The 21,921-nt window shown below is 41.5% G+C and overlaps 2 protein-coding genes across 3 annotated transcripts in view; one reads left to right on the plus strand and one right to left on the minus strand.

Annotated features, from left to right (window-relative positions):
• Window positions 1-17,033, plus strand: FUCA2 (alpha-L-fucosidase 2). Of its 2 annotated transcripts, XR_013928577.1 has the most exons (8): window positions 1-3,030; window positions 5,941-6,128; window positions 7,778-8,117; window positions 8,709-8,919; window positions 10,316-10,506; window positions 11,750-11,858; window positions 13,296-13,547; window positions 16,500-17,033. XR_013928577.1 is itself a non-coding variant. In XM_080390076.1 (7 exons), the coding sequence occupies exons 1-7, from the start codon at window positions 2,807-2,809 to the stop codon at window positions 13,434-13,436; spliced, it is 1,404 nt and encodes a 467-aa protein (XP_080246202.1). In that variant the 5' UTR covers window positions 1-2,806; the 3' UTR covers window positions 13,437-14,197. The 2 variants fall into 2 exon arrangements, 1 of the variants encoding a protein (XP_080246202.1); XM_080390076.1 differs by lacking the exon at window positions 16,500-17,033 and having other exon boundaries at window positions 13,296-14,197.
• PEX3 (peroxisomal biogenesis factor 3) overlaps window positions 14,564-21,921 on the minus strand; it is a 19,376-nt gene continuing 12,018 nt past the window's right edge. The window contains exons 5-12 of the mRNA XM_080390079.1: window positions 20,694-20,818; window positions 19,243-19,309; window positions 19,089-19,143; window positions 18,655-18,811; window positions 17,666-17,736; window positions 17,040-17,162; window positions 15,755-15,851; window positions 14,564-15,360 (exon numbers count right to left, since the gene is read on the minus strand). Of these exons, the coding sequence (XP_080246205.1) occupies window positions 15,277-15,360; window positions 15,755-15,851; window positions 17,040-17,162; window positions 17,666-17,736; window positions 18,655-18,811; window positions 19,089-19,143; window positions 19,243-19,309; window positions 20,694-20,818 (779 nt within the window). The 3' untranslated portion in view covers window positions 14,564-15,276. The remainder of the gene's footprint in view (window positions 15,361-15,754; window positions 15,852-17,039; window positions 17,163-17,665; window positions 17,737-18,654; window positions 18,812-19,088; window positions 19,144-19,242; window positions 19,310-20,693; window positions 20,819-21,921) is intronic.

The following is a 21,921-nucleotide window of genomic DNA, read 5'->3' on the forward strand; positions in this document are numbered from 1 at the left end:
CTCTTCCTGCCTCCCAGGTCAGAAGCTGGAGTCACACAAACTTTGGCAACAACAAAATCAAGCCCCGTGGTTTCATAATCTGGTGTTTGTTTTACAAATACACTTTTATGACACGATTCATCTTTAAAAGGATTTTTAACATTTTCACTGCTTTTTACAGGCAAATCATTTTTATTGTATGCCTTGAATAAAATCCACACTCCCCTGAAGCCACTGGCACAAAGGCAAAGATAGTCAGGACATCACCCTGGATTTTTAACACATCCAGTGCCATGTTATCTAGCTTTCAAATATGAAAGTCCCATTTAGGCTGTATGAAAACATCTTAGGAACTACCACTCACCAGGTTTGAATCAAATCCTATCAAGTCTGAAACTTGTCCATGTGAAATTCGGTTTCTGTCCTCTGCCTCTACCCAAGGAACCAAGTGCCCTCCTTTCAACACCAAGCCCTGTGCAGCTCCCCAGGTGCAGTGGTTTTGCAGGCTTCCCAGCAGTCATGGGGCTCAGGCACCCTTCATCTTTGTCCAAGCAATCAACCCAGTACATGAGTCTGGTATGTCAGCCATCAGTCAGGTCAAAAGGTCTTTTCTGCACAGCATCTCCCAGGGAATTGCCTTCATTATTTTCCTCTCCTTCTTCCCTCTGCTGACAGACCAGCCTGCTCCTTCCCTAGCTGTGGAGAGCTTTCCCAGTGGGGCTGTGCTGAGATCAAGAGGCAGGGGCTTCTCCTTGTGGGGCACAACAGTGAGCTCCATGCTTATAGACCTTCCTGTGGGGGCCCGGTGGTGCAGGCAGGCACCCTGTACCCCAGTTCAGAGAGCTTTCTGGAGTCACAGGCAGTGGCCTTGCGTTATTCGCAAAATCTTACAGTGTACTATTTTTATTATTTAACCTTTGCAGCTTGCATCATTACAGATGTGTCTGTACACTGAGGACCTTTTCCGTCACTGGAGATTTCAGTAGCTGTGCTTGTGTGGGCTGGTGACATTTTCTGAACCTGTTTATGCTTTAATCAGAAGTGTACTCATGACTGCTGTTTACTGAACTGGTTTCTACTTCTTTTTCTTTTTTTTTTTTTTTTTTTTTTTTTAATTTATGGCAGGTCACTGATGTCAGTGGGCTCTGGGTCCGACCCCTGAGCTTTTTTTAAATCATTTTTCCTTCAAAGCATTTGGAACCACAGAGCAGTTGTAAGTTTGGTGTGCTGTACAGAATAAGGTTCAGAGACTCTGCTTCAGAATTCCCATATTAAGGAGCTGCTCATTGTCTTCAGTCCTGTGTTGTGATCAAAAAGAAAAGAACATGAGAAATCCACAGATAAACTAGAAAAGATACCATAGCAAGAGGTCAAAGCTGTTTAAGTATTCTTTTTGAGAAGCAAAGTGACATCTAAAGGGGTGAAGGTAAAAGAAGACATACATAAAGTAGGTCAACATTGAATCTACAAGAGATATGAAGAGGCTCCCATTGTGCTATCAAAGTGCTTTTGTAAGTCAGAGTAATGTGAACAGTCAGTCAGAAAGAATAACACCATGGAAGTCACAATGTTTTTTTATCAGCCTGTAACTTAATACACTCATCAAGGGAATATAAATGAAAACATTAAAAAAATTATGTACTTCCTGTTTTCACAGCCCTTTAAATATTTTTGGATTAAATGTTAACAGCTGTGGTTAATGGCTCTGGAAACTGAAATTCTGTTTCCATAGAACAGCAGTAAAGTATACACGCTTCCCAGGTGGAGAGAGATTCATTCATTTACTTGCCTGCTCACTCATTTTTGACTGTTCTGATGAGATTGCCAAAGAAATTTCCATTCGTGGTGATGAATCTGGAGAGTTAGTATTTGCTGATTAAAACAAATTTTCACAAAGGCCATCCCCTGGCTGGTAGGGTCTGATGCAAAAATACACAATTTGGGCATCAGCAAAGACTCGAGAAGCACCAGATGATGCATCTTTAAAAGTTTGTGTCTGCCACCTATTATCCGCAGCACATGTGCCAAGTGTCATCTACTAAACTGAGGCAGCTTCAGCACAGGCTCCCTCTGAAGCCATTTTAATAGTCAAAGAAACGTTTCCTTAACAGGCTTTGGGGGATCTTTCTGCCCTGGAAGCCATCATGCAGCAGTGGGCTGGAAGGAGCTGCAAAGCAATGTGGGGAAAGGGGAAAGGGAAGCAGTGCCTGTGGTTGTAGGCAGACAGGAAGGGCAAAACCAGCAGGTCACCACTGCAGCAGGCCCTGGCTGCAGATCCAAGACCGTACCCTGGATCGGGCTGCGGGCCCAGCAGGCCCCGGCTGGCAGCTTTCAGGCAAGCACTGAAGGAGACGGCCAGTGCTCCCCGGAGGAGGGGGGCAGTGATGGGCCGCGCCGGGCCGCGCCGGCAGCGCCTGGGGCGGGAGAAGGACGGTGGGATGTCGGGCCAGGCAGAGGTCAGTTCCTTCGTTTTCTTAAAACCCTTAAAATCCAGGTGACAACGCGTGATCGAGCAGCCACGGCCCCAAAGGGGACGAGGCCCCCAGCAGCTGGCGCCCCTCTACGCGCCGCGGAGGGGAGGGCCGCGCCCGGGGCGGGGCGGAGCAGAGCGCAGCGCAGCCGGAGCTCCTCACCTGCAGGCGGCACGGCTGGGCCGCACGGCGGCCGGAGGGCGGCGGGCTCGGGAGGAGCGGGCGGGGAGAGCCCGAGCCCGCCTTGCCCCGGCCCGCCCCGCCTGTGGCCCCCCGGCCAGGGGCCTCCGCCGCCGCGGCCTGCAGCGCCGCGACCCCCGCCCTGAGGAGCCGCCTTCCCTCATCCCGCCGCCGCCATGTCGGGCCCGCCCGCCCGCGCCGCGCTGCTGCTGCTGCTGCTGGGGCCGCCCGGGCTCCTGCCGGCGCGGGCGCCGGGACGCGGCGGGCGGCCCCGCTACGAGCCCACCTGGGGCTCGCTGGACGCCCGGCCGCTGCCCGCCTGGTTTGACGAGGCGAAGTTTGGCGTCTTCATCCACTGGGGCGTGTTCTCGGTGCCCAGCTTCGGCAGCGAGTGGTTCTGGTGAGCTCCCCGGCCCGGCCCGGCGGCGCCTGGCAGGCCGTGGGGCAGCGGGAGGGTCGTGCTGAGGTGGCTGCTGCGGGTGGGGCCTCCTGGGGGTCCGAGGGCACTGCTCGGGCAGCAGCGCTTCGGGCAGGCGGGGCTGGGTTTGGTGTCCCCAGCCTCAAGTGGTGGTTGGGTTTAAAGCCCCTCTGCAGAGCTGAGGTGTGTGGGAAGAGGTTTATGGCCACCTGAGGCCATGGACTGCGTGGTGCCGTTAAGGCAGGAAGCAGTTTGATGTGCTTCTGGTATGTCTGACCATCTGTCTGCCCAGCCCTAGAACTTGAATTTATTGGCTAACGTTAACTAAATTGAGTAGAGAGCTCGTGGAGCTGAAAGATGTGCTTCCCACAGCGCTGGTGAAAGAGGCGGTTGGGTGGCTGGCAGCAGCAGGCCTCTGCAGGGCTTCGATGGAGGGGTGGTGGAGGGGCTCTCCCCAGGCCCTGTGGGCACGGGCACGGGCACTGGGCCTCTCCTGGCCTCCGGAGAAGCCTTGCACAGTCCTGCTGAAGTGCTGGGGCACTCTCTGTGGGGAGCGCAGGAGCCCATCACTCCCTCCACTGTTGTCCTTGCTGGGCAAACTGCCTGCACTTTTCGTGTGCACGTTTTGTGCTGTTGGTGGTTTTCTTCTATTTTTTTTTAATTATTATTATTGTTATTAAAGAGTACTTTCCACTTTAAAGAGCCTAAAACTCTGATCCTTCAAATAATTTTAATTCAAAGGCTGAATAAAACCTTTAGTTTGTGGGTGCTCACTAGTTCAGACCTTCGGGCTGTCAGCACTTTTTTGCTGTCTGCTTTCCGTGCTCTACCAAATACTTCCTGTACGGCTTCAAGTAAGTCCCATTATCATTTACAATATGAAGTAACAGCAGCTCTGTGGCAGAGCTATGGTAAACCTTAAATGCAGTATTTGTTAAACAAACCAACATTGATATAAACAAACCACTGTTTTCTGACAACATTTACTCTGTTTTCTTCACAGTTATGTTTAAGGGTTTCAGCAATTTTTTAATGTGGGCTCTGTTTACTAATAAATTACTTTCACAGTGGGGGTGCAGGAGGAAGCTAGCTTTGGGTTCAGGCCTTGCTCTGAGTGCTGTTGCTCCAATAGTGGTCACACAGAGCCAGGATCAAGTGTTTATCTGTTGTTCTTCTAAAAAGACCCCAAAACACTCTAATGTTGTTGATGAAGATTTATATTCCTGTGGCCTCCTATCCTTAGCCACATATGAGTATAGAGCTGCTTCAGGGCCTTCTGGCAGCATGTGCAGTCAGATGATTGAGGTCCTGCATTAGCAGCTTCAAATGAAGGGTCATAAACTCTAATATCACCCAGCCTGTCCTCCTTTCCCTGGAGCTGCACAGCCTTGGACGGGATGTTTCTAGAATCTAATGATGTCAGAGTAGAAGTGCTCATGTTAGCAAACCATGTGTCAAAGGGAGAGAAGCAAGGATGTTACATACTTAAAAATCAGAATTGTTTTTTTTTTCCCCTAGGTTCTTTCAATGAGGAAGGCTGCCCCTGCCTCTTTCTTCTAGATTTTTTTCCCTGTTTGCTGCCAGAGATCATATTTGTTTATGTTGAAAGTCTGTTTGGGAAGGTTACAATATCCATACAGTTACTGTGGTCTTACAGAACTGAGGTTGGAGTCCAGCTCAAGACAGCAGAGAGAAACACATTTCAAACATTGAGGTTCTGGCCTGGTTTATTCCTTCACTTTCAGTTTGTTTTCATTTATATCTAAATTTGCCAACAGGATTTTTGCTGCTTCACTTCATTTATAGAAATGTGAATGCTTTCAGACCCTTTTCTCCTTAGAGTTTTAGCAGTCACAACGTATGTTGTTGTTAGGAGGTCTCCAGCAGTAAGGCTGTTCATGCACTGAGGACTGTTAGGTGCTGTTTCTGGAGCTCCTCTTTCATTGCTAGGTAGGGGAGGGATGGAGCAGATTGAGAATAAATAGTACTCTTGGTGATTTATGGTCTCTGCCCATAATGAGGGTAAGAGACCATACTTGGACCACAGCAGAGCTCCAAGCCTTGCTGTGGACTAGACCAGTTGGAATAGTGACAATACTGGTCGCTGTCACGGCAAAACACAGGATAGAAACTGTCCCTCTCTTTGCTGGGTGGGATGCAAAAAGAGATGTTAGAGCCTATGACAGAGGTGCGTTTGTAAGTATGGGGTTCTTGCAGGGTCAGGTGGTTGTTGGAGGACATGCCTTCTAGTAGGGTGCCTTTGCTTCAGAGCCTCACGTGTGCTGTGGCTGCAGCACTGCTCTGTCCTGCTCTGGGGCCGTGGCCATCTGCTCGCACATGAAGTCACTCAGCTGCATTTGACGTAGAGGGCTCTGGACCAGTGGAGAGGTAGAGCTGCTGGCCTGCATGTTTATGGGTTGCAGGAGTTGCAGTGTTGGGGGCAGAACAGAGGTGCCTGATGGCTGATGTGTGAGGCTTGAGGAGGGTGAGTTATGGTAGTCCAGAAAATGTGCACTCATCATGCTACCTGAGTTGCTTACATGGACTGTTTACCAGTGCTCTCTAGTGTGGTTTTGAGATTTGGGTACTGATCAAGACTGCAGTTTTTTCATTCTCAAAGTGTAGCTGCTTTGATTCATTGTTCCAAATGAAATCCTGGGACCCTTCCAAAGTGGAGTGCTTGAAAGAGGTAGAGCATGGGAAAAGAGGACAGAGAAAAGGAAATCTTTGATAATTAATATTGTTCCGAAGCAATTTTGTCTTACTGCAGGTGTCATGTACCTCCACTGCATGTGCCTCCCAGTGTGAACTCAAATAGCAGCTGCTGACTTCAATTCTCTTTCCTTTGTCTAAAAATACACTGGCAGACATGTTTTGCTCTGTATTTTGTAGGTGGTTCTGGCAGAAGGAGAAGAGAAAGCCTTATGTGAAATTTATGGAGGCAAATTACCCACCTGGGTTCAGTTATGAAGATTTTGGGCCACTGTTTACAGCAGAATTCTTTGATCCCAACCAGTGGGCCGATATTCTGAACGCTTCAGGTGCAAAATATATTGTCTTAACTTCAAAACATCATGAAGGTAAGGGAGAGGTTTGTGAATGTTAGTAATTGTTGCATTTCTGTCAACAGAATAAAAATCCAGGTGAATTTCCCACCGCCGAGAGAGACAGAGAAAGCCAGGCCGGCTTACCTGCTCCAACCCAGCCAGAGAGGAAACAAACCACCCAAGAAATGTGCATGCATTTCCTGACTCTTACACAAAAGCTATGGCCGTGAAGCTTGCATAGAAGGAAAAGTAGATAGTGTTGTAGTTCTGCTGCTGTAGGTAAGAGCGTAAAGCAGTGGTGGCAGCTGAGCTTCTTGCAGTAGCCATATTTTACTTTTTGCTGCTGTGCAATTTATTGCTCAAGGAACCACAGAAGTTAATTTTGCACTGTTTAACATAAGGAGAGCTGCTGTGTACAGGCAGTTAATGAGCTACATAGGTTTCTCCAGGGAATTTAGGAATTTAGTACAGGAGTCAACTTCAGAGTTAAAAATGTACAACTTCCTGTCGCAGTGCATAGAAGCCAAAACCTTCAACCAGGTCTGTAACTTCACAGGTATGATTGATTTTCGGCACGGTAATTGTAAGATGCTTTGCAGAGAAAAGTAAAGAAAAAGAAAGCAGTTGGAAGGAGATATGGTAGCAAAGAAAGTATAAAATACTAAGATGTGATATGACAGTACATCTAGTGAATGTTGTTGGTCTTTGGGGAGATGTGGGTTCAAGACTGGCAACTCGTAACTTGTGAATTTTAATCTCAGCTCTGACACACATAAAATCTCGGTCTTGATGATGCCTGTGGCATAATTCCCAGTGACTTCAAAAGGAACATGATTCTTTTAGTCTGTCCTATAGCCTTGGGCATGAATTTTTAGCTTGTTTGTCTAGTTGATACAATTCCACATATCCAGTTCATGAAAATATTGCAAGATTTATTAGACAATGTGTATAGAACAGTTTGAAGGTGTGAGTGGAGCTCCTGTGGCAGCAGTCTAAGTCTGCCGTGCAGTAGTGCTTGTAAGTGCTTGTGCTGGAAGTCTGAAATGTTAAATCCCTCCTGATATTTAACGCTAGTATTTTAAAAGCTCTTTCAGGAGTTTTTGCACTTTGCTTGTATACATGTACTGAGTAGCTGATTGAGCTGTTATAAATGTCAAGACAAATGAAAAGTGAATGTTTGCATAAGATGTAAACAGAAGGGAGGAGAATAGTCTTTGAATGCGAAAGATAGCTTGTGTGATCTGCAACTGAGAAAGCATTTTGTCTTCCAGTTGTTGAATGTGTATTCACAGTTCACATTTGATGCATTCAGCAGAAATGTACATGCCTTGAAAGTTGCTTTATTTTTGGTTAATTTCATTGGGACGTATGAATGGAGAGAATAATAAAGGAAAAGGAATAATTATCCTAAGCATTACAAAACTGAAAAATATAAATGCATTTGTGTATGTATAAAAAAAAATACATAAACGTGTCTGGCATGGTGTTTTGATGTTATGACTACTATCATTGTGCATAAATGGATTATAGGCATACTTTATACCATGTTAACAATATTATTACATAGATGACTTTTATGTTTATTTTTTGTGAAACACGCGTACACTGCTTTCCAGAAAGAGGGATTAGAACTTCCCCCTCTTCTGCTTCCCTTTCTTATCCTTCCATTTTTCTCTTTTCAGGCTTTACTTTGTGGGGGTCCAAATATTCTTGGAACTGGAATGCTGTTGATGTGGGACCAAAACGAGATCTTGTGGCTGAACTGGCGACATCTGTTCGAAACAGGACTGACTTGCGTTTTGGGTTGTATCATTCCCTGTTTGAATGGTTTAATCCTCTCTTCCTTGAAGATGCCACCAATGCCTTTAAGACAAGGATGTTTCCAACCAGTAAATCGTTACCAGAACTCTATGAAATTGTGACCAAGTACCAGCCAGAAATAATTTGGTCTGATGGGGATGGAAATGCGCCGGATACTTACTGGAACAGCACTGGTTTCTTGGCCTGGCTGTATAATGACAGGTACATAATGGTGCTGATTTAGCTCCTGATCTGAAATGCTGCTGTGTCTAGTTTGTCTCACTTTCTGTACATTTTGTGGAGCTTACTACCTCTGCTTATGAAGACTTAACTAAATACTAATTTTCCTGAAATGCAGAATCCAGGTCTGTATTTCTTCGAAATATAAAAGCTTGCTTTAGAAAAAACTTTCTTTTTTTTTTTACCACATTTGCAAATTACTCAATTAAGATGGTATTGGCTATTCTTCCCTAGGTATTGTCTACTGAACAAACGGGATACCAGGATAATTTAATAACATGGTACATTGTTGTCATCACAGACTGAACATCTGGCAGGAGATGTCAAGTGCTGGCTGATTTCTGGCAGACTTCCTGTGGAAGTCTGGAGCATATTTGCCTAAAAAATGCCAATTCAGACCTCTTACTAGCAAAGAATGAGAATAGGATTCCTGAAATTGCACTTAATCTAATTGTAATAAAAGTACAGAAGTCATCCTAAATGTTTGTTTCTGGGAGGGGTGCGTGTGGGAAGGATTACAGTGGCTGTGACTGCGTTTTATAGAATAAAGTTCACAAAAATTTCTGTTTCTAGTCCAGTCCAGGACACAGTTGTGACCAATGACCGTTGGGGAGTTGGCAGCATCTGTACACATGGTGGCTTCTACACTTGTAGTGACCGTTATAACCCTGGCCACCTCCTGCCTCACAAGTGGGAGAACTGTATGACTATTGACAAAAAGTCATGGGGCTACAGGAGGAACGCACAGCTTGATGATTACCTTACAATCGAGGACTTGGTGAAGGTACAGTGGGGCAAAGGAATTGCCTGCAACTTCTGATTCTCCCTCCTGATCATTGTATTGTGCTATATAACATTTCAATTATGTATCTACTGTTATAAAAAATATTTTAACTGAATAATGAATCAATGAAATAATAAATCATTTTGTTCATTTGCAGGCTAACACTGGCAGGATGGAATATCCATGTAGTTCTTATTATTTTCATAGAAATGACTAAGAGAAAAATTATCTAGTAAAAATTCAGTCAGTTTCTTAGAAGCTGTTTCTGCTGTGAGCAACTGGCCAAGGACTGTTCTGGATAGTCCCATAATAACCTTTTCTACTAAGTTTTCCTGGTAACCGCACCTGTAATTGATGAGAAGTAAACAGTTGCAGTTTCACAGCTCCTGTTCAGGAATGCCTACTTGAAGGCTACATCTTTTCTCTCTTCCAGCTAGAAACAGTTTATAACTCTTAATAGTCTTTTTACTTTGTAGCAGGAAACTTCCCTTTCATCCTGCTTCATTTAAACAAAAAACCCCAATAGACTTATTGCAGACATACTGGTAAACACTTAACAGCTGCAAAGAGCTGATGTTAATTAAACACAGATTCCCTTTGCTAGTCTAAAGTATTTAAAAAAGATCTGAAGCTTTGGAAAACTGAATGAAAGGAAGACTGATCAATCTATCTGATAAATGCATTTAAAAGCAAAATTCAGCTAGTGAGGAGAATATTGTTTATTATTGTTGCTTAATCTGTTCCTAGTACTGTCCTTGAGAAAGATAATTTCAAATTGAAGTAAACTCCTTTCAGAGGCAGAAGGTGTAAATTCATTCAGTAGCTTGTCTTTAGCTGTCTGTTCCTCAGATGTGTGCAGCTCAGTACATGATCTCTGGAGGGCAGTGTGGATGTGAACACAAATATTTATGGACTCTGTAGAAGGCTTCCTTGTCTTTTACAGATGTCTCCATAAAATAGGGAGAGGAAGAAGGAGGAAGTTGCCTCTCTTAGCTTCAGTGAAAACGAAGTAGCATCTATTAGCCTTATTCTCCTTTTGTGCAGAGAAATCAGCTATCCCATTCCATCACTAAAACCCTCATGAAGTTCCTAGGGAAGTAAAAATGTTAAAAAAGTTGTAGGATTCTTATGTAGGTTCAGCCAGATATATTGCTGCAAAAATGTATTTTGAGCTGTATTCTGCCATAAAAAAATGATAGCAGAGTTTTTGTTTTATGGGAGCTTAAATTTTGTATTGACTCTTGGGATGAACCCCAAAGTCTAACCATGCAGCAGTAACATAACTTGTTCAGTTAATTGTTCTCAAGCAGTATGGCAGACTTTAGAAAGTACTTCAAATGTATGATTTCATTAGCTGTAACCATATGCTCTGTGTATGTGTTTAAAAACATTTCAGCAACTTGTAGAAACAGTGTCTTGTGGAGGAAATCTCTTGATGAATATCGGGCCCACTCACGATGGTCGCATTGCTGTTATATTTGAGGAGCGTCTGAGGCAGATGGGTGCCTGGCTGAAAGTCAACGGGGAAGCCATCTATGGAACGAAACCATGGAGAGCACAGAATGACACGGTCACACCAGAAGTGTGGTAAGGCTACTGAACCCACATCTAGGCTGTGTAAAGCAGCAGCAGGGTATGTGGAACTTCAAAATTCTTAATGAGTTGATGTTACAGGAATCACCAGCTTACTTTTTTCACAGCACACAAAATGAACTCTTTTGTCAGTTTGAGTAACTGCATATAAAAGTGCGTACAAAAATGTAGGTAGGTGATGAGAGACCATAGTTTTGGGATGATGCTGAGGCTGAAGGGAAGGTTGCAAGCATTTCCTTAGTGACCTTGTGCTTCTCAGTGTAGCTGGCAACAGCAACTATAAACAAAAATTATAAATCTGGAAATATAAAACTGCTATGAAGTGTTTATCTGTACTATGGAATACTTGATGTCACTCTAGAGAGAAAGAGGGGAGAGTAAGAAACTAGAAATCAGTCTAGCATATTCTGCATTTCTTTTTAAGGTAAAAATGCATGGGAAGATAACAGCAATTACTTGGCCACTAAATTCAGCCAGTCTCTGGACTCTCCTCATATGAGGCCTTTGTGCCTCATAGCTGCTGTAATGCCTTAATGATCCATCAGGGTTTAGGTCCTGACCCTCTTCTCTGCCTCAGTGGGCCTTTTTACTCCCGTTCCCAGAAAGATTTGGCTATCTGGCTTTAGCCTTGAAAATGCTGAACCATTGACCGTTCAGTAAAACCACTTCCAAGAGCAATAAAAAGTTGTAACTAAAGGAAGGAAGGAGGGATGCATGTTTCAAGTGTATGCCACAAGATTTCTAAGGACATACTGTAGATAATGTCTGCTGAAATGAAACTTTTAAAAAACTAGCTATGCAAGGTGCCAGGCTTTATTGTTGCGCATACTCTTATTTTTTTGGTAGAATGTTTGTGTAGAGATGTGAATTACCATATTTCTCTGAATATAACTCAGAACTATCTGTTAACGATTCCCCCTGCCCTGCAAGTACCTCCTTCCTATATGGCTGCGCAGCAGTGAGTTGTTAGGTGCTTGCTGAAGTTACTACAGATGTTTACCTCTGAATTCAGTTCTTTAATACTCTTGATTACCTCTAGTTTGTTGGAACGTATTTTCAAGGAACAGTACTTTAATAAAGGGTATAAATTGTCTGAAAAGATGGTTATGTGTGCAAAAATGTAATTAATGCCAGCTTTTCAAATCCATTTTTCCAGTCTTGAAAGCACTCTATGTATAACTTCAGAAAATTTACAAACTAAAACTGACGTGCCTTTCTGTTCCCCATTCCCAACCAGGTATACTTTCAGCCCTAAAGAAGGCAAAGTCAATGCTGTCTTCCTTAACTGGCCAGGCTCTGGGACTCTGGAACTTGGTGAGCCACGGGCTAAGCTTGGCGAAACACAGGTAAAAGACAGCACCCCTCCAGCATCTCCACTTGCCCCCTTTCCCTTCAGAACAATGAAGTTTTTAACACACAGAGTGAGAAATGAACATACCCTGAAGGAAAACGCCTCTAGGATTTATCATGTTCCATCGTGTTTATTTTAGTTTCTGGGACCTTTGGGAATGCATAGCTCTTGGGACAGAGTATGCTGGAAGAGACCCAGCAAAATGTTTGTTTTTGTTCTGGGATGTCCTTGCCATAGTCCTCCCAGTGGGATGTTCTTCTCCAACAAACAAAAGTTAGACTGAATTGTTTGCTGGGCTGTGTTTTAGCTTGCAAACTAAGGATCATAAAAAGAGGCCAAGTAGCTGGGAAAAGAACTGTGCCACCCTGCTTGTTTCCCTATGTAGACTACCTTGGTATGACTGACCTTTCTTTAGAAATAGCCATTCTCATGACTTTGGTGGTACTGTAATTGCTGTAACAGTGCAGTAGTTTCAAATCAAAGCCTTGCACAAAGGGAAAGCACACAGTTTTCATTGCCTAGGGAGGCTAAACAGTAAGTCAGTATGACCCTAGGTGTGTGCTTTATAGCAAGTGGTGGTCAGAAGTTGAGGACACAGATGCCACCTGCACTAGCAAGTAGCGTAACCCCAATGGAGTGGAACAGCTGGTGCTCAGGACTCGATATCCACACTGTGCATTTAAGGTGGGGTTTCACTTTGCCTTAGCTCTGTTCTGGTCTCACGTGTTGGATGTCTACTAGCTGCTGAAATGCATTAAGGGTGTTTCTGGACTGCCTCTTCTGGTCTAGTTCCATATGCAAATTAATTAGTGCCAATGCAGCTCTGTGATAAGGAAGAAAGAAAAATTTCAGAAGTGGTAAGATGCATCTTGAATTTTGGAGAGGCATCTAGACTGTATGTACACAAGAGAGTAATGTTCACCAGTGGCAGAGACCAGTCTTCAGCTGCTCCACAATTTTCAGCATTTCACCAGCTGGTATAAGAGTCTCACCATAAAACCTATTTGTGTGGTTTTAGTGGAGGGGTTCTTCAGGTCAGCTTTGTTTGAGATCTGGCTGTGCTCTGTAAGAAACAGTGATGCTCATCCTAGACTTCAAGTTCTACCATGGGAAACGGGCATTTCAGAAACAGGTGATATAAAGCTGCATACTGTGGCACTTAGATCCCTGCTTAGGCCCAAATACTTCTGAAAAGTGTTTATGTGCCTTCTACAGCCCTAAGTACTTCTCCAGACCCAGCTTTATTACTTGCAAAGTAGGTATGTAAGTATTTTTGCATTACCTTTAACAGTCATTCATTTGGTTGGTTTTTAGCATTCAAGGATAACTGGATAGTAAGGTAGCTATGGATTGACGTTTCTTTTGTCAGTATTGCAATTATACACACTTTGAAAAAGAACTGTTCTAATTTTAGTGTATGTTTCTATCTCAGGTGACGCTGGTTGGCCACAAGGAACTGCTGAAATGGGTTGCACTGGGAGAAAAGGGAATTGTTATAGCTCTACCTCAATTAAGTCCTAAGGAATTGCCATGTCAGTGGGGCTGGACTTTACAACTGACTGACATAAACTGAGCCATACACTGCTGGAGCCCTGGGTAGTACAGAATGCTGATTTTTTGCCCGGTTTCTCACTCTTGCTTGTTTGACTGAGAAATATCAGGAACTTCACATTTTTCATGAAAGGCGGGTTATCGAAGGATGGAATGAACCTTACATGAAATGTAGCACTAGATAGTTCAATTTCTGCATACAGTTTGTTTCTTTGAACTTGTGTGAAAAACTGAGCATTTACCTTGACCTCTCCACTCTTAATCAGCTTCTTGCCAAGTTATGTGAAGTATGGGGTGGGAAAAAAAGAGGCACTAGCTTTTTAAAGCTATGAGAAAAAAATCTAGCTCATGCCAGTGTCCAAATGCACATAAGTCAGATTTCTTATGTTAAAAAAGGGATACAACTTCTACAAAACCATACACTAAAACCTGTCGGTTTTAGAGAAAATAATAGACTTTTCCTAGTTGTGTGCAGCAACTGGCAGCTTCAGTAGCGTAGGGTAACAGACCTGCAAGAACAGTCTTAGAAAGGTCAGGAATTCATCACAAATGCATGGAGGCAATGCATATGTACATATCTTCATTTCTTATCATGAAAACCATTGTTACATGTTCCTAGTCTTGAGTAATACTATCCATGATGGGGATGCAGGTAAAGTAGGAGGGTGTTTTTGCTGTTTTTGTATAATTTTACATGGTTAAAGCTGACTTTTGTTTACAGCTATTGTTTTTACACAGTTACCAGAGTGCCTTCTGGACTATTAAACAAAACACATACTTCAATGACAACTGTTTTTTTTTTTTAAAAAAAAGTAGACATAATCACGAGTTGCTAGGCATGCTCAACTTTGGCAGAGTGACAATATTTTGAACAGAGGGTAGATGGCATCCAACTTGAAAAATTCCCAAACTTTGTCAGATTTGTAGGGACAGACCTGCAGCATGAAGTTTGCAAAGAGGTGGTGGTACAGGACAACAAAAAGCATTACTTGTTTCAGTATAGAGACCAAAGGTTTGTTTTTCCTGTGTTAGTAAGTGCAAAACAATTACGGTATAAGTTAAACTTGCTATTGAAACTGTGTTGATTTTAAATGATGGAGCAGGTGAGGTTATTGCCTTTCCTGCTAGTAATGTTAACACACACACAAGTTTTACATTAAAATATTTTATTACAATACGGACAACTGGGCTCAAAATTAATACAAATTAAGATAAAATATTTACAAGTTAATGTGTACAGTGTGGCTGTTTGAACAGCATAAACAAGAGAACTTCTAAAAATCCACATTCCTTTAGTATTAAGTGACAGAGAGAGCACACACCCCCCAGCTTGTACAAGAGGAACGTGCATCAGTTGGCAAAGGCTTTCTGAAGAAAGAGACACTCATTGGAATAACATTTGTAAAATTAAGGAAAAAAAAGTTTTCCTTTATAAAAAGAAAAATCTGAAAGAAGCCTTACTGCTTTTTGCTACTCCGTGCTATTCTTAGATCACCAGCATTAGTTTTTTCCAAAACTTACATGCTCCAGGCAAACAAAGGGGCTTTTTTACTAACTTGTTGTAATACTGCCATCAGATGCCTTTCAGATGCAATAAAAACAATCAAATGAATTATGGAAGACTTTAACCACTTTTTTAATAGAAAAGTCTTTACATACAATGATTCTTTCAACAAGAATATTTGTAATAGGTGTTTGAAACAGAATTCTATCAGAACAAATATGGGCTCACTGCCACTTTTTTCAGAATGTTCTTTCTGCTGTTCTACCACTCCTACATCGTTATAAAATTAACCCAAGCTTCATCAGTAGTCACAAGGGATTTGTTATAAGTACACGATCTATTTCTATAAATGTACAGGTCACTTCTCTAGCTGCTGAGGGGTACTAAAAGCTTCATAAACATTAGCAGCAAAATCTTTCACTTGTTCCATCATCAACAGGTCCTGGAAGAAATTTTAAAAGTTTGCTTAATCCAATACATCCATCATGATTCTGACTTTGCTGCACTACATAATTCATCATGAGAAAAGCACCTGGCACTCCCACAGAGCTTGAACTTGAATTTCTTGCTTTAGAAAGGTTTACGAGCAGAACTGCAAGCAGCACCAAGTCAAGACACCTTTTTGTGCTTCTGCACAGTTTAGCAGAGGAAAGGAATTCTAGATACAGCATTTTTGGAAGATAGAAATTAACAGAAAATTTAAGTTTGCCAATTGTTTCTCCTTTTTCTTTTAAAGCCCTTAAAATTAAACAGAATGAAGTATATTATTAAAATTAAATATACAACATTCATTTCAAAATTTTACTTGGGATATTTTAAATAAGCAAGATTCTTACCTGAACAAAGTGACTGGGTGTTTCACTGCATACTGAATGGATCTGTCCATTTATTATTGGAATTATCTTGGCTAAAGGAAGACTGACACTGGAAAGACTAGAAAAGAAGCAAAAAATACTGATCTAGACCTGCTCTGACATTAGTAAAGCTGCTAAGCTGTGATTATTACAGTTCTCAATAATTGCTACTTCAAAAATAAAGAGTCAAAAGACTGCAAACCAAAATGTACAGGTAAGTATTTTTTTTCCCTAGCAAGCCTTTCATTTAAAGTACCAAAGCAAATTTCAGTTGGTGTTCCTATTACACAGTTTCACACTTGCTTCTCACGCAAGAGAAACATGGTTTAGCCAGAGTCTTTCCATGTGTGTATGTAAACAGTTGTTAGAAGTGCTGGTCTACAATCTCACACAATTTCAGACCCTAAACTAGGCTTAGGACAGGCAGCCAAACTACAGCCTTTGGGATATTTTAAGTGATGTAAATAGCACGTATTTAAATAAAAACATTACTTGCTGAGAACCATCAGTTATTAAAATATCATACATAAAACCAGTTAGTAGTATTCAAGGGTTTAATTTTAATATTTTAGCAATCATATTGCAAGGATTTGAATTCAGCTTTTGGATTTTTAACATTCTCTCTGCATCATTTAAAACCAAAGTTAACTTCAAAATAAAAGCTGTTTTTAAACTGTCTTCCAGGAAAAGGCAGAAGATCCTGATTGTTAATACCTTTTTTTTCCAGCATACCGGTGAAGAAAGCTCTGTAGGTGCTCTGGCTACATCTGTTTGGAGAATCACAGTAAAACCCACCTTCCCTGAAAACTAGTCACTGACAGTCAGGGGTGTACAGCGCTTATCTGCTAACTGTAGGGGAATGGCGTCTTTATCACAGCCTCACACGGCAGGCACTGCAGCACATACTCCTGTAGTCACCATCCGTGGGGTAAATCCTCCTTAGCTAGAAAGGCAGTCTGCTTGTACAGTGTTCAGGCAAGGAGTGGAAGTATAGGTCTTCTGATTTCTACTTTTAGATCTCCAAGTAACGGTGGGAAAGACAACTCATGTAAATTCTAGCAATTTCATGGGTGGAAAGAAACGTGCAATACTCCTAGCTGTCTACTTGACCAGTGAGAAAACCTCATTCATTCTTGAAGAGCAAGAAGCAGAATTATTTCCAGCATGAGAACTTCAAGTAGGCAGGAAAATCAATTGCCTTTTTTGGAATTCACTATGAACCCAAAGCATTATTCACATGAGAACCACAACAAAAGAAAACACTTACCTATTTACAGAGCCATTCTGAGAGAGGTCCTGTTCAGTAGGTCTAAAAAATTCTGCCATATTGTCTAATAGTCGACTGAATCCTCTATTTAAACATGTGCTCAAAACTGTACTGAAGTCTGGACTGGAAAAAAAAAAAAGTTTGATTGCTGGGATTTATTTTTTCCAACTAAAACCCCCGGCAAGTATTCAGTGCTACAGATGTCCCTCTCATACAGGAAGATGTATAACCCAGACAAAAGGGCATTGGTATAGCCACCTCAAGAAAGACCACCTCCCCAGTAACTCCACAGCAAACCAATGAACAACCTAAACTCCACCCTGCTTTAGCAGAAGAGTACTCCTTTGTTCCTGCATAACTACAGAAAAGGTAAGGAAGAGATAAGGGGGTCTGACTGGGAAGGACATCCTGGTCATCTCATTAAGGCACGATTATTTCTTACACATAAGTTTCAGAGCTCTCAGATTTTGAAAATCCCAGTCTACAATTAGTGAATATAAAAATTTTATGCAGCAGAGTGGTCATATTTCACAAATGAAAGTTGTCAGCTTTTACGTGAAAATAACTGTCTTACATAAACAATAGTTGTGAGGAGTTTAATATGAATACAGGATATTTCTGTATACCTTTCTAGCATATCTCTAGTTTCATTAAGTAATTTAATTGTAGCAATGTCTCTTTCTGTGAGTCCACAGGCCTAGAAAAAGCAAATACAGGAACTATTTAGTAAGAAATCCATTGGCAATCATAAGAATAAGAGTAGAAATAGAAGAGTTTTGTACCATGAAATTAAGATGTGTAGGTCAAATCTATTTAAAAGAAAAGATCTAGTGTTGTAAATCTGATTCTTTTTGATCGGTGTTCTAATTTTCCTTTTAAATGGTCACTGTAGGATATTTTTTTTTTTTACCAAAACCAGTATTAGCAGGAAACACCATACTGAGCAAAGTATTTTTTCCACTTCTGACCTCCAAAACTGAAATAAACTGCCTATCATCTTAAGTTAAAGGGTCAAGTGCATGCAGTCACACACTGAAGCCTAACATTCTTCTTTGTACTACTGTAATACCAAGTTAAGAATGACTTTTCTCCAGCCTGTGGTATGGATGGAGACAAATACCTTTAGAAAATTTAGGAAATTAATGTTACAACTGGGATTAGATACACCTTTCTCTTGATTTCTGTTCATTTTCCAGCCCAAAGCAACAAAGGACTTCAGCACACCGTCACCTTCTTGTGCATCAGCCAGAACACCACAGCTCCCCATGATCTTTGCTGGTACACAAGTACAAGGCAACACAATTTAGCTTAGGGCTGAGTTAAGCTGCATTGTGTTACAGCATGTATCACAGGCTAGAAGCAGTAACTGGGCTGTGTTTCCACGCTCAAAGCTGACATTCTGAGGATGACACTTGTTTTCAATCAAATCTGCAAAAAGTACTTTAATTTGCCTAAAGAGATAATTGATTTATGATGGAAGAGGCATCACCATTTCTTAAACACACGGATGCCACAGGCCAACTGGAGGACTGTTATGCATCGTTCCTTCCCCAGAACAAACAAACAAAAAAACACAGAATGAAAAAAGGTAGATGAAAGAAACTGCCAGAAGTACCTGGGTAGCCAAGGGGTTTTCTTCATCCGGCATCAGATAATGACATAAGGGAGAGTAAGATGCAACCTGATTTGAATCTTTATGTTCCACTACTTTCCTGATATCTTTAAGTTTCTGTTCCAGCTCCAGAAGAGACAGGGTGTGCTTAAGGGAAATACTGGAAAGGAGAAAGACTACAGTGTTGACTGCAAAAGGAGTAATGGCACTTTCTCCTCCTCCTGATAACACATTAACAAGTAATGGGATCCCAATCTGCTATATTGGTTTGCACTGGCAGACATAGCCTGCTACAGTAAAACCATTGTTTTGGAAAAAGTCAGTATGCTTTACTTTCTCCTCGCCCCATTTTTTTTTTCCTAATAAAACTCATTGTTTTGGGAACAGTGATGACAGTAAAAGTTAAAAGCTAACCACAGAGAAATACAGACTCTTACCTTCCAAAAACTTTATGCACAGCTTGTTTAACAATAGTTATTAACTCAGTCAGTCCTAGAAGGAGGAAAGTGTCAAAATTAATCTAATTATTTGCTCAAATCTAGAAAAAAGTAGAATTATATAAGCGTAGTTAGTTCATAGTAAGCACCATACCATCTCCTAAAAGGTGCTGAATACTTGATAAATATTGCTGCTGAACTTCAGGAGGAGCTAGTGGTGTCTGTGGGGAAAACAAATCCAACAGTTCTGTGACATGTCAACAGTAGAGAACAATGCAAAAATAATTTTAAATCCACTGTGATCAATTTCCTTAATCTTTTTAATACCCTGCAATAGATGAATTCTCCCATTCTTGTGCAATTCTGTAACTTCTGACTCTCTTCCTGCCATTGACCCATGGATCTTTCACAAGTCCTCTGGTATTCTTCTCTTCAATACTATACAGATCTCTCTTCCATCTTCAGTGGCACAGTAAAACCTTTCACTTGTCATTCATGTATAGGAAAGTCTCTTAAAAAGCTGCATTGCAGGTGAAACTAGACCCTCCACCTCTCCAAAAATTAAACCCAGTGGAATAGAGTATCTATGCTTAACCCTAACAAAAGCTTTTCTGATAGAAAAGAAGCTTTCAGGAACTGAGATAGGATGTCAGTTTACTCCACCAGAGTGCCTCAGAGATGGCCCTGTCAACCCACTTCTCTACTGGAAAAAAATAACAGAAAGGAAACACATTTCTAGTCCAAACTCATCTTGCCCCTTTTTTAAAAAAAAAAAAAAAAAAAAAAAAGAAAAGAAAAAAAAGCTTTTTCAGGTTTTACAAAGTGAAGCACAACCTCCATCCATCAGCCCTGGCCTCCCTAATGAAAACTTTTCTTAGACCTGCCTTGACATGCTGTTCCTTGACTTTCAGCAGGAGCTATCACAGGGGGGCACATGAGAACTAATCGAAGTTTGTATCCATTATTTTTAGACAAGCCAACCAACAATTTGCAGATCTTGCCCTCTACAATAGGTACTTGCTTACTGTGGGATTGACCTATTTTTATTGAGCTGTGATAGATATACTATAATGAACAAAAACCAAGTCTTCTACCTCGTTTGGCCCCACCAACAGACATTTAGGTAGGTGGCCTTTTGGAGTTAAACAAAATAGTCAAAATTTCAAAAGTAACGTTTTTCTCCTTTAATCCTAAGAAAATGTAACTGGGGGAATGAATGTATGTGCTAGGAAGACCTAAACATTTATACACATTTGAACACATATCTTGGATCACTCGCAGTGTTACTGTTTCACAAAAAATTAAAGCAAAGGAACTATGTTATGGTGGTGTTTAGATACGAAGTAACCTTTTTTGAGCAATACAAATGCCGACAAAAGGTATTCTTCAATATTGCTTGTATTCTGTTAAGCAATAGTATCACCAAATCACCCAAATTTAGAGGCTATTAAAACACATCAATATATCTTACTTCCAGCAATGCTTCCACATCTCCCACTCTTACAAGAACCCTTGGTTTCATTCTAATACTCCTGAGCTATGCCCTTTATCTTTCACTTTCAAGGAAGTGGAAGTTCTGCCTTTGAAACAAAACAAGAAACTTACTGTGCCATTTTTGCAGAGTGCAGCATTATCTAGGTAGATGTAACCGCCAATAATATTTAACTGGACTCGCAAAAGAACTACTAGCATACAGGTACTATATACAGCTACGATGCTTCTTGTGAAACCTTGAAAAGAGACAACAAAATAACATCAAAGTCAAAGAAATATGGGAGAGTCAAGGAAAGAGAGTGCTCTCCAAGATTCAAGTGCTGCTGATTTTTAAATAGTCACATTGCTCTCATTGGTTGTCATAGCCTGTTTCCACAACACATACCCAAGATGGTCATAAGTCTAGTATGTGCTGGAGCTACACCTAAAGTGTCCCATTTAAAGTCCTATTTTGCATCTTACACAAGTTATTTTGGGAAAAAAATAAAAATTATACAAGTTGTTCCAGAAGGAAAATGGATGTATTGTCAAGTTATCGTTATTCATTATGCCAGAAAATACCCACGGTATGTTAGCCCTCACCACGCAACTAAGACGCAGAACGTCGAACAGCAGCGTGGGAACAAAAAGTTACCTAAGGCAGGAGCAGCTAATACCTAAAGGAGGTAAGTTAAAATGAGCATCAGCTACCAGCCACTAGGCAGCATAGGATGTGTGGAAGAAGTGACATGAATAAATACAGATGAATATTGAGCAGCAAGGACACAGGAAGAAAGGAGCCAAATCAGATGTAGGATCTGTAAAGGTTTTATGAAAAGGAGAAACAAAACCAAAAGGAAGAAAAGACAAAACCAGGGAGGTAGTAGAGATAATAAATGGTACCAAGGAATAAAAAATAGTAAAAAAAGCTCAGTAATATTCACTACATAATTGTCTGACTTCACTGTTCTTCCTTCCCTTCCACTGCTTCCATCAGCCAATAAATAATAATAATAAAAAAAGAGATGAACCAAAGAGTTCATAACCACTGCTACGGTGGTTCTCTCCAACAGGTTTGAAAAGAGGAAATTGCTGGCCACGTAAGGGCTCGCCTACATTTCTGATTGATGTTTTCTGTTAGGTTCAGCATGGAACTTTCTGAAAAACTAGTCTGAATTTTCTGTGATGGCATAGAATTTTTTGACAAAGTTTTCTTTACTGGGGTTACATGAAGGCCAATAAAATTTTTCACCTTTGTCTCTGAACTTCCAACTTCCCCTGGGGCTAAGAAAAAATCCTTCATGAGGAGCTTTTGAGAGGGGGGGCACGGAGGAAGTTTGCCATGTCGTGTGTTACACTA

This window comes from Falco punctatus (assembly GCF_963210335.1).
Source record: "Falco punctatus genome assembly, chromosome: 5".
Lineage (NCBI taxonomy): Eukaryota > Metazoa > Chordata > Aves > Falconiformes > Falconidae > Falco > Falco punctatus.

Bases quoted from the DNA above. Each gene is read 5' to 3' on its own strand.
- FUCA2 (XM_080390076.1), top strand. From the start codon at position 2,807: ATGTCGGGCCCGCCCGCCCGCGCCGCGCTGCTGCTGCTGCTGCTGGGG. The intron at 8,118-8,708 runs GTACATAATGGT...TTCTGTTTCTAG, and splicing joins GCCTGGCTGTATAATGACAG to TCCAGTCCAGGACACAGTTG. The intron at 8,920-10,315 runs GTACAGTGGGGC...AAAACATTTCAG, and splicing joins CAATCGAGGACTTGGTGAAG to CAACTTGTAGAAACAGTGTC.